The sequence below is a fragment of the Panthera onca genome, chromosome B2 (genome assembly GCF_046562875.1).
Source record: "Panthera onca isolate mPanOnc1 chromosome B2, mPanOnc1 haplotype 2, whole genome shotgun sequence".
In the NCBI taxonomy this organism is placed as follows: domain Eukaryota; kingdom Metazoa; phylum Chordata; class Mammalia; order Carnivora; family Felidae; genus Panthera; species Panthera onca.
The window spans coordinates 37,209,221-37,221,958 of NC_138343.1; the positions used below are offsets into that span (position 1 = coordinate 37,209,221).

Below are 12,738 nucleotides of genomic sequence, written 5' to 3' on the forward strand. Positions count from 1 at the left end.
CAAGATATTAATATGAAATCATTTTTGAATACAGGGTGGCTGGGTTTTACTGCAAAATTGTCACCTTGGCCTAGAATTCATGGAAGAATTGCTAGAGACGTTAATTACCACGGAAGCCAGTGATGACTCTTTCCGAGTATGGATAACTACTGAGCCCCATGATCGATTCCCAATTACGTTGCTTCAGGTTTGTTGCCGTGACATAAGTGTCTTTTCCTTGAGAGTTGTTTAAATAAAGATGACATCGTGGCATTATTGAAAGATGAAACCACAACAGGGATTTTGGTGCAGTAGAGTCTGTAAGATCTTATGTAATAATGGTCAAAGTCCTAACTAAACCATCCATATTATATAGGAACTATTTCCACAGAAGAGTTATAAGACTTGGTAGTAATTCATGGGGTTTCAGCTGTGATTGATGTCATTAGTTTACACAGTGCTGAATTCTAGCCAACATACCATGTACCGTAAGCATACTGTTGTCTGAGGGATTGTAATTTCTATTTTATCCTTGACAATAATTTCTAGAAACAAAACTACCGTTTGCTTTTTACGACAGACTTCTCTCAAATTCACTAATGAGCCGCCCCAAGGCGTACGCGCGGGTTTGAAAAGAACATTTGCCGGAATTAATCAAGACCTTCTGGATATCAGTAATTTACCCATGTGGAAGCCGATGCTTTACACAGTAGCATTTTTACACTCCACTGTGCAGGTAACTTCTGAGAGCAGTTTGCACATTTAGGGGATGCTAATACATTGTTTCTCTGCTGCACTGTCTGCTTACCTCACCCTGCTTTTTCTCTCCTTCGTGGCCCCTTTCCCCACCTGGCATAGTATCTATTTGTCTGTGTAGTTAAATGTTTTCCCTGCTTCTGCCCCTCACTCTGGCCATGGGAGCGAAAGACTCTTGAAGGCAAAGACTTTGTCTTTTTGTAACTTCTCAGTCTCTCTGGCCATAGGAGCATCTGGGGCATTGCTGGAACTCAGTAAATATGTGTGAGATGAACATGGTTATTTAGATAGAAATTTGGTTTTCAGAGTACCTATGCTGGCCAGGAGCGTTATATGTACTATATCATGTAATGCTAACAGTCACATTTCTCAAGGTGAGAATGGTGTATCACCATTTTAAAAAAGAGAAAATTGAAGTGTCTGGGTGGCTCAGTCGGTTGGGCGTCCGACGCTTGATTTTTGGCTCAGGTCATGACCTCATGGTCTGTGGGATTGAGCCCTGGGTTGGGCTCTGTGCTGATAGCGGAGAGCCTGCTTGAGATTCTCTCTCTCTTTCTCCCTGCCCCTCCCCCACTCATGCTCACTCTCTCTCTCTCTTTCAAAATAAATAAGTAAAAAACTTTTAAATAAATAAATAAATAAGCCAGAGAACATTGATTGATAATATGTCCAGATGTATAAATGAATGAATGAAGATAGTAGCACCAAAGCAGGAGCAGCTACTATTTGCTAGATGCTTTTCATAGATTATTTAACCAGTCTGACTGCAATGCCTGTAATTTTCCTCAGACTCTCAGGAATTTGTTCCTTGGACTGTCCTAAATAACAGGAGAACTAGACACAGGGACAACGCAGCCCCAGCCTCACTCCGGGTCCATCCCCCCATCCCTTTAGTGTGTGGCAATAAATTAACCACGCCCAGGAAAAATTAAATAAAATAAAAATGAGGAAATTGAGGCTTGGAGAGGTTAGGGTAACTTCATAGGTGGTAGATCTAGGAGTCAAGCCGGATGCTGCCTGCCTCGGGCGGTGGTGTGTTTTGAGCCAGCCAGCGAAGGTGATGGTGACAATGAGAAGAAGAGTCACAGTGGTTACCTGTCATTTTCAGGTTGTTTACTATTTGCTTTTACCATACACTTGTATATTAATTTAGTAATTTTATGACTTTGCAGCCATACGGTGTTTTCATTTTGTTATTGCTTTGTTCTACATTTGATTTTATATTTTGTCCCATATTTGAAAGCTGTATAATTTTAATGTGCTTTAGTCACTCCTTGATTTTGGAGAGAGATGAACAGGCTCCTTTAACCCCTTCTACATTTCCTCCTTCCCTGAGGCTGGAGTGAGGACAGAATGAATCACTGGCTTGTACTAGGAGGCCTGCCTTAGCTGTGCATAGTGGCACACAGAGCTTCACCTCCTCTCTCCCCTCCTGCCCAAAGCTGGAGGGGAATTTGGTTCTCATCCAAGAGAATACTGGGCATATTTACCCTCAGGCTCCTTGTCCCTGCCACTCTGCCAGGTTCCCTGCTGCCCAGCGGAGAGAGCTGTGTAGAGGAGACATTGGTGTATCTCCTGTGAATTGGCCCCCTCCCCCTGAGAGAGTTAAAACCAGGTTAAACACTTTGTGGGTGGTTATTTTTACCAAGTCCCACTGTGGCCTTTGGATTGTAAATTACAGCTTTCAAGTCACTGAAGCCTATTTCATACATTCTTATCTGGGAATTGTTTGCTTTGCTAGGCCTTATCATACTCTAATACAAATATTACTTTAACTCTGTTATTTAATTCCCAATTCGCAAATAATATATTTTATGATTCTGTTCCCAGTAGTGATGATTCAACTCTTCCACTGAGCTTATCATGGGGAGATGATTGGGGGTATTTTCCATATGGTCAGTGGGCAACCTGTGTTTTTGTGGCCATTATCCAAGTGCTAAATAGGAGAACAACAGTGGGGCCGTGGTCCAGTCATGGGGTCAAGGAGTGTTTGCTCTTAACATGACATACATTTAGATTAAAACAGAAAAAAGTCTCCATTGCTAGGGCTGTGAAAGTAAAGGTTGAACGTCTCTTAAAATACAGTCATAGTGTGCTAGATAGAGCAACCTCATTGAGGATCAGGAGGCTGGGACATTATGCATGAGGTAAAATCAATTAGCTATGTGGGGATTGTTAAGTTATATGCCTCTCAGGACCTCTGTTTCCTCATCTGTGGTTTAGAGTCAGAAGGAGGTGATCTTTCAAGATTTTTCCCATTTCTAAAATTCCATTATCAAGTTCTGTGACTACACAGGGAGCACAAATAATCCAAGCATAGCTTCCTCCGTTCTGTTTTCCTCATTTGCAGAAATATTTACTGTGATATTGCCGAAATAATTTGTTTTACTTGTTAGGATGGCACCTACCTGATAGGAAAATGCAGGTTTGGGGCGAGCAATGTCCACATGGCCCAGGAGCTTGTAAGAGAAAATCTCAGGCTGGCCCCAGACCTGCTGAATCAGAATCTGCATTGTAAGAAGATGCCCAAGTGATTCACGTGCACATTAAAGTTTGAAGTGAAGCTGCTACAGGAAGGACGTTCTGGGTTGGAATCATTGTGACTTAGATTTCTCTAGTGTTGGACATAATAGCCCAATACCTGATTTGTTAATTGACTGATTGATTCCTCCAAGTTAACCTAGTTATCCCTTGCTCTATACAAACATGATGCATATGCATTTGTCCTTGCAGAGACTGACAAAAAGAACAGGGAATTTGTTCATGTCGCATGCTCTGAAGCTTCAGGGCTGCGTAGGGGTTCGTGCTGGAGCCCATCACGAGTCAGAATGCAGAACCTGGTGGTGAAATAGCGGTCAAATGCAAGAACTGTGTATCCCCCAGTGCAGTTTCCCTTACTAAACTGTGCTTTGGCATCATGTCATCAACTCACCCCTGCTCAAGGGCATCATGTGTTATATGGATCTTGCTCATTGTTACAGAGAACAAAATGAACACCCCTCCTCTCCCATAGAAGGGGAATAGACTTGGCTGGTCAAGGACAACTGTCTTGGGCGGCATAGTGAAGGGTGTGATTTGTTTTGTTGTTGAGGTAGGAGCAGGCTTACCTAGTAGGAGGAGGCCATGGGTGCTTCCATGGGAACTTACAGAGATACACAAGCCAATTCTGCACCAAACTCTTCTTGCCCCAGACCCCCCTGGGCTTCCCTCTCCTCTCCTCCAGGAACTTACTGTACACATATGCCAGGAAGTTACTGCAGCAACGGCGCCCTTACCACAGTTGGGTGATGTCTCTGCTCTAGCCAGCCAGCTCTTCTGCCCTCCCAGAGAGAGCCCAGCATCCCCAGTGCTTCAGCTATATTTGGCCACTACTCCCTGGGGGCATTTCTACATCCTCTTGGAGATTACTCTCAATGGAAGCTTCCCTCTGGCCTTAGTATCTTCTCTCTATGATACTCCAGTGCAGCATCATTCTGGGTTTCAGAGCAAGGCCACATTCACCCTTTAGGATTTTAATTTTAAATAGGTCTTCCTCCAGAGTCTTGGTCTTTTGAAACTCAATAATTACATTTATGGTGTCCTCCCACAAATTCTGCAGTATTCTGTGGAAGGTCAGAATGGCACCTCTGGTTTTTTCCTGTTGATGGTCAATGTACCATATTTTGTTTGAACAGTGCATTGGACCCAATGAATGTCTAATGCAATGGTTCTTAGCCATTGCCTGGGCCATAGAGTCCCAGGGAGGAGGCAGCAAGGTGAGGTGCTCAGTCTTTTAAAACACTTCTTAAGTGATTCTAATATGCAAGAAGAATTGAGAATTGAGAATGACTGCCAAACATCCACTGCCCTTAAGATAGGAATCCTTGGGGTGCCTGGGTGGCTCAGTCGGTTAGGTGTCCAACTTTGGCTCAGGTCATGATCTTGCAGTCTGTGAGTTCGAGCCCCCTGTTGGGCTCTGCTGACAGCTCAAAGCCTGGAGCCTGCTTCTGATTCTCTGTCTCCTTCTCTCTCAGCCCCTCCTTTGCGCACATACACACTCTCTCTCTCTCAAAAATAAATAAATGTTAAAAAAAAAATCCTTCATCATCTTCATGTCCTTTCCATGGTTTGGAGTTTTTCTCCTCATCCCCTTGGCTTGCCTACATTGTGGCCCATTTGGGGGGATTTTCCTAATGGTTTATGTACAAGTCTGTGAGGTTTTTTTGCTGGAGGCATTGGTTAGGAGCTCTTGGGGTTTGCGGTGGCAGTTGCAGACTTGGATATTTTCTTCAGGATCCTAAAAATAATTAAATATTAAATAAAATGGCCACATGGAACAGGGCCCAGGTTCCACTGCCAGTAGTTCTTCCTTCAGAAAAGTGTTTTCTTCTCCCACATCTTGTTTTCTTTCTCAGGTTTGAGCCTTGACAAACATCTCCTTCAAGTTTAATGGTGCATATGAAGTTCTGGCTTTGGGGAGGCATGATTGCAAAGTTCTTAGTTTAAATGTCTTCAGAATAATTTCAGTAATATGATTCAGGCTTAAAGAAAGATCTCTCACGTTTTGGTTGATGGTTTTTCCCAGGGGTTCTGTCCATTTCTGTTCATTATTTTCACCTTTTAAAGTTTCCCTGCTGTTGTGTAGTATGGATTGCATTTTTCATTTTATGTTAACTCCAGTTATTAAATAATCAAGATGTGGTGCTCCAAAGAGAGCCTTGTTTTGCAGATGCAACTGAAGTGGTTCTGTGTTGGGCCATGGGAGGTGGACTCATTGGGATGAAGTAGAATCTAACATAAAATTGGAAATGGCTTTGACATCATTAAGATGATGACTCCAATGAGCAACTTTTCTTCAGCGTCCAAAGGAGGAGTCCAAGTTTTCCGCATTTCACTAGCAGTTCTGTGTTTTGAAGATTCTTTGGAATAGAAAGAAGGAACTATACTGGTCAGATTCAGTAAAGTGTAGACTAGTCTTCCTAAAATCACCACTTTCCAACTTAATAATAAATAATAACTCCCTCTTATTGAATCAGGTTTTAGCTCTTTGCCCTGACATTCATATCTGCCTACATTCCACGCCCGAGTCATCGTATGAACACATAGTTCCAGCTACTTACCTGAGGTCACTGTCTGCTGTAGCAGAGCAACTTACCTGCAGCCTCTTGCTGGATGAATCACAAGCTTTGTGTTTCCTCTCTTTGCTCATGGTCTTTGCCAAAACCCAGCAGTCTTTTCTCCCTGCTTTTCAAAGGCCAGCTTCAGTTTCATTCTTCCCAGAAGCCTCTGATTGAATGTCTTCTTCTTCTTATCATCTGTTAAATTCTGACAGTTAATTATACTCACTATCACATTGTCCTCTAAGGCTTATTTTCTCAAATAGATTAAAACTTCTTGAAAATACATTGATTTTAATATTTTTCCATTGTCTCGCATAGGACTCATCCCATAGTTTCAAAAATACTAATGGGACTGAAGAGATTCAATATTCCAGGCAAAGCCCCTTGCTTTTGAGCTTCCAAATGAGTTCTTAGTTCTCCCAATGGCTTGATAATATTCCAAGGTGATAATTCAGGGTTCTTTCTTTATTGTCACTTAGATCACTGAGTACCAAAAAAATTGTGAGAAAATGAAATGACTTCCTTTGTGAAAGAAAAGTCACTACCCCCCCCCCCCGCAAGATATTCTCTTTTTTTTTCCAAGATAAGCTAATAAGTCTATGACTTTAGTGAACCAACCTAAAAAGTAAATGCTTTAAATGAAATTTGATAGTAAATAGCATAAAGTGAAGTGAGTCTCAGCATTGGGGCAATTTTCAAAGATCACATTTTAAGGAGCAACAGAATTGCAATGGCTCAGTGCATGTAAATGGGAATGTTTCCATAGAGCCAATTTAAGCAGCTTTAGTAATTGGAAAGGAAGAATTATTTTTCATTCAGTCTCTTGTCTAATTGAACAGTAAATTTTAAAAATTAAGTCAAACACAGGTGAAACTATTTTAGAGTTGGTTCTCTTTTTTAAAAAAGTGGGAAAACATTTGCATCTCACCAATAAATGGTTAGCTTTCTTCTCTTTGAAGACTTCAAGATGGAAGAAATTCCAGAGACTCAAGGCTTAACTGAATGCATTTTCATATTAATATCCCACAGCCCCTCCCAAACCCACTCTTGTTCCAAAATAACCTAGAGGAGGCTCAGCTCAATGTTTGTGGGATCCACTCAAAAAATTCAAAACCTTGTGTCAGCTTCAGAAATTACCCCCCAAGAGGATGAGAGGGAGAGTGCCTTTCATTCTGATAATTACCAATAATCATTCTAGTGTTTATTACACAATCATAAGCCTTTCCCCGAAAAGGCGCAAAAGGGGAGACAAAAATGGGAGACACGTTTCTCACTGTCAAGGATCAAAATCTGGTTACAGGACCAAGTATTTCAACATGAAACAAGTAGAAAAACACATCACGGCAACATGAATGCTGAGACCAGAAAGCAGAAAGCCATCAAGAGAAGCTGACACCTTTAAGAGCCAGGGCTTTTCCCCTTGCTGCTGGGATGATACCACAAGTCTCTCCCATCTATTAAGGCACCTCTGCTCCTTCTTGCCTCTCTGTGTTCAAGGTAGAAGATGGTGCTTCACAGCTCTCAAGTTTCTAAGTCTCCCTGGTTAAAGCTCTAACTCTAGATCAAAGTTCTGAACCCTAAGTCCAAACTCCTGGGAGGAGAAATCTGGTTGGCCTTTCTTGGGCTGGCTGTCCACTTCAATCTAATTAGATCTAATTAGATCTAATGAGCTAAGGGATGAGGGAGGGAGTTACACCATACAAATGTGTAATACCTGACAACTTAACCTAAAGAAGTACAGGTCTGGAAGTAATGTTAGTAGTTTACGTTTTTAAGAGTGGTTTGTTTGCCCTTGGTCTTGTTAAAAAGGAGACAGCAGACCCAGAATGGAGTTACTTGTGCTAAGCCCACATCACCAAACTGAAACTAATACCTAACCGAACTGCAGTTTCAACCTTCTCCAGGAATGTAATTTTAACCGGTCAGTCTGGGATTTCCTGGTCAGCACCAGTGAGGTAATCCCCTAATAAACCCCCTTTGTCCCCCAAAGGAGATCCTTTTTTGTCCCCCAAAATAATCCTTTTTTTTCCACTTATGATTTTCTTGTGCCATCCCCCTCTGCCTTTAAAAACCTTTCCTTTTCTGGGGCACCTGGATGGCTCAGTCGGTTAAGTGTCTGACTCTTCGTGGGATCCACTGCAACTCAGGCCATGATCTCCCAGTTCGTGAGGTAGAGCCCCACACCAGGCTCTGCACTGATGGCACAGAGTCTGCTCGGGATTCTCCTTCTCTCTCTGCCTCTCCCCCCCAACTCTCAAAATCAGTAAACTTAAAAAATAAAAATAAAAAAAAAATAGTAAATAAAAACCTTTCCTTTTCTGTAGCTCTTCGGGGCTCCTTTCTATTTGCTAAATAGGATGCTGCCTGATTCATCAGTCATTCAATAAAGCCATTTAGATCTTTAAAATTTACTCTGCTGAATTTTTGTTATTTAACAGTCTGATCTCCCAGGGTCAGAACATCTGCACCCAAATTAATTTTCATGGTTTACTTAATATTTTAAAAGCATATTCTGAAAATCAGTAATTAAACCTTCGTGCTTTCTGAATTTTTTCTCTGACCTGTCCATGAACTTGTCTAAACTAAAATTCATTTAGATTCTTTAAAGTGGTGGTATTAATTAGGATCTAAAGCATGGAGCAGCTGCAAGAAGAAGTATTGGAATGGTCTGTGAAGACAGTGTGTGTGGGGAGGGGGTGGGGGAAGGCAGAAGAGAGAAAGTTACTATATATTTAGAGGTAAAGAAGTAGAATTATACTGTCCCATAGATGTATTGGGATTCTACTCTCCATATAGGTTCTCACCTCAGCCACTAGGGTCAAAGGGCTAGGAGCTAATCCAAATAAATGATTAGACCCCCTTCCCCCACTTAGAGATTGGTTATATGCTGAGGCAGAGGTAGCAGATGGTATAGTAATATTTGAATTAATTTATGTGGTTTTCTATGTGATTAGAGCCTGGAAGTACCAGTTCTCACATTTACATACCTTTTAAAATGGTCTCCAGAATATTGAGGCATTTGTATCATTTGATCTGAGACCAGTTGGATTGATTATGGGTAGTTTGACAATTGAAAACATTAGCCACTGGTCCAGAGGAGAGAACAAATAGGGCACTGTGAAAGTTTTAAGAAGGATGTGTCATGTTTTACAATAGAGATTTGGGGTTTTCAAAATCTGAAATTGCAAGATTACGAAGTGACACCAGCAGGGGGTTTAATGCTCCTGAGTGTTTCAGTTATTCAACTTGAAAAACAAAAATTTAAACCCTTACTTTTAACATTTGAAATTTCTAAGAGGGTAGTTTAAAATAAATTCATTTATTTATAAATTCAGCTATTTATTGAGCACCTACTGCATTTTTTGAGCTGGCGATGGAAACTGAGACCTTTTTTTTAAATCTCAAGAACTACAATTTGGCAAATATTTGAACATTTTTTCTTGTAAACCATCTGGCAATACAGCTAAGAAATAATAGTTCTAATGGTTAATAGATCCAAAATTGTATACTGTTCTTTTATTACATCAACTTATCTCTATATCATGCCTGAATCTTCCTGTACTTTATGTTTATTAAGAAATCAGCTACATTCAATTTTAAAATCTCACTTATTTTCTTTGGCATTTTTAAGGAGCGACGCAAATTTGGTCCCTTAGGATGGAATATTCCCTATGAATTCAATTCTGCTGACTTTACAGCCAGTGTCCAGTTTATTCAGAATCACCTTGATGAATGTGATATTAAAAAGGTGAGTGAAATTGCTTCCCCCCCCCCCCAATTTTTATTGCCGTCCTTAAACCAAGTTTCCACAGACATTTTCAGTGTATAATATACAGGGAACCTGCCAAGGTTTTCCCCGCCTCCCCGAATCAGCCATTTATTGGTCCAGCCATTTCCACTCACACCCCTACTGCCCATAGGGGTGCATTTGGATCCCCATCTCATGCTTATGTCCCTGCCCCCATCCTCTCTCTCCGGCGTACATACACGGCAGAAACAGACCACGAATGAAGAAACTTCACAACCTTCCTCATGCCTCACCCAAGTGCCACAGTGCACTCCAAGACAATGTCCATCTTAAGTCAGACTTTTCTTCCAGCATTTCACAGATGCCTCCTCAGAGGTGAAAGAAAATGTTATCTCTCAGCCCACGTGAAAGTGCTTTCTCACCTTTAGTCACATCTTAACACATGCTTAAACTTATGGAGATACATAGCAATAATTTTTAGTAACGGTCACTGATCATTGTACAGCACTTGACAGCTCTCAGTGCTCGTGCATTGAGGATCTCATTTGTGTCTTCACAACTCTGTGAGGGAGGTACAGAAGGCATTACTATTATCCTCGTTTTCCTGATGAGGTAATAGGAGAGAAGGAGGGACTTCCAAAAGGTCACAGAGGTAAGAACACAAACCCAGTTGTCCTTTCACATGTGCTTCCACATCCGTTTTTTCCTTGATCTTGAGCAAGTTTATGAGCCTCCCAGAGCCTGTTTCCTCATCTACAGAATGGTCATGGTCTCTGTGAGGAATAAATGAGTTAGCATTTGTGAAAGCACAGTATATTGGGACACAGTAAGTACTCAATAAACACCAGTGTTCTGCTGTCTCCCCCTCTCTTCTTTCTCATAGTGGATCTTGAAGCTAATTATAGATACTGTAGTGTCAGTATGGTGACAGTAAGCCATGATGAATTTTTACCTGGGCCGCTGGAGGATCTAGAATCAAACCATCATTTTTCCTTGAAATTACAAAGGCATATTAAATCGAGTATGACAACTTGATGAAAAATTACATCATATGGGTTCATATTCTGTTATTATTTATCATTTGATATATACAAATAATAGTTAACCTTGAAATAGTTGCTTTGAAAGGCAGTGGAGCTGATGAATCAAAGTTTAACCAAAAGAAAGTCAATTAAAAAATAAAGCATCCTTACTTTTCTTACCCCAAATGTATTAAGTAAAAAATAAAAGAAAATTTAAAAAAAACTATTAATATCTGCAATATATTGCTAGGATAAGATTCTATGGCAATTAGTAAATACTTTGATTTAGTTATAGCTCACAGAATGAGACAGCAAAGAATTGCGTTGTAGAAAAATGCTGTGAGTGAATAATGTTTTAGTTGTTCTCATACTGATTCAGAAAATATATTACTAAGAAAGTGTATTAAACAGTTGATTACTTGTTTTTTTTTCCCTTTCTTCACTAAACATGACTTTTTTTTAACAGCTTGGCATTACTATAATGAGTATTATAGACGATTACATCCACAGAATGAAAAGTAGTCTTCCCCCACCCCAATTTTAAATAATCAATGAGTAATAAATTCACTGATATTTAGCATTATAGATTTTTCTTTAGTGACTGAACCCTGGCAGTTTCAGTCATGTGATAACAAAAGAGTTACTAATAGAGTCATTTTAAATGCAATCTAGTTAGTGTTTTCTTTTTGAGACCTTTCCTCCAGGGAAGACCTGAAATATTTAGAATTATCTGTTTGGATTGACAATTAACAATCTTTTTATTTTTAATAAAGGGTGTTTCATGGAGTACGGTTCGGTACATGATTGGAGAAGTACAATATGGAGGCAGAGTGACAGATGACTTTGATAAACGTCTACTTAATTGCTTTGCTAGAGTAAGTCAGTTTACAGAAAAAGCATGGAAACACATTTCATTGCATTTTCCTTTTAAACAGGAATGTTTGTTTGTTCATAATCACTGAGCCAAACTTAAGGGGAAAAAAAAATATAGAGCAGAGCCGCTGAAAAGAATCACCTAACAAAGCCAAAACCAAAACCAAAACCAAAGCCAAAGCCAAAGCCAAAGCCAAAGGCACAGCCAAACCAACCAGCAATCTACTTGTGGTCCTTGTGGTCCAAAGTAGAATAAGGATCAGCTGTCAATAGTCTGTGACTATTCTCCTGAGTTGCACATTTTCAGGGTCTCTCCCCTCCTTCACATGACAGTTGATTGACTGCTTCCTCTGGCTATGAGTCTCATGAAGATTTCAAGCCCCAAAATAAGTGACTGGAGAATTAACTATAATTTGGGTGTTGTCATCTTTTTCATTAGGACAGACAACTGAAAAGTGATAGAGTGCTCATTTTTTCCTCTGTTCCCGGTAAAATCCACATACATCACATTGGTAAACATTTTCTAGAGAAAATTATTCCTTAGCAATTACAGCTTTCACACCAGTGATAAATAGTGTATATGTATATATACATACACACACATCAGGCTCAAACTCTTCTTAAAACTTTTACATGCTAAAGGGGCGCCTGGGTGGCGCAGTCGGTTAAGCGTCCGACTTCAGCCAGGTCACGATCTCGTGGTCCGTGAGTTCGAGCCCCGCGTCAGGCTCTGGGCTGATGGCTCGGAGCCTGGAGCCTGTTTCCGATTCTGTGTCTCCCTCTCTCTCTGCCCCTCCCCCGTTCATGCTCTGTCTCTCTCTGTCCCAAAAATAAATAAAAAACGTTGAAAAAAAAATTAAAAAAAAAAAAAAACTTTTACATGCTAAAGAAGCAATATATATTACATAAGTGGGAAAAATCAGATATATGAGTATTTTATGGTTATTTGAATTCTTTGTATTAGGATCTATATTGGTAATTCTCTGTTTCAATGATCTTTCCCCCCTTAACAAAAACAACAAAGCATAAACTTTGAGAGTATTTTGGTAAGCTGGAGGTTGGCCAGGAATCTGATTTTTCTTTCAACCCTTATTTATTTCTGCAAGTTTTCCTTGAAGCTGTATGTGGAGAAAGATGGATGATGATAAATGTCGGCAAGGATGTGTGGAGGCAGGAGCCTGGCTGCTGGAGGTTAAAATCAGTACAGACCTCCTGGAAAGCAGTTGGGCAAAACTTACTGAAATTAAGTATCCTAGATAGA

General features: G+C 40.3%; 1 protein-coding gene across 1 annotated transcript in view; it reads left to right on the forward strand.

Annotated features, from left to right (window-relative positions):
- DNAH8 (dynein axonemal heavy chain 8) overlaps positions 1–12,738 on the forward strand; it is a 330,443-nt gene that overhangs the window by 267,661 nt on the left and 50,044 nt on the right. Inside the window, exons 85-88 of the mRNA XM_078446877.2 lie at positions 35–187; positions 560–715; positions 9,466–9,582; positions 11,378–11,479. Of these exons, the coding sequence (XP_078303003.2) occupies positions 35–187; positions 560–715; positions 9,466–9,582; positions 11,378–11,479 (528 nt within the window). The remainder of the gene's footprint in view (positions 1–34; positions 188–559; positions 716–9,465; positions 9,583–11,377; positions 11,480–12,738) is intronic.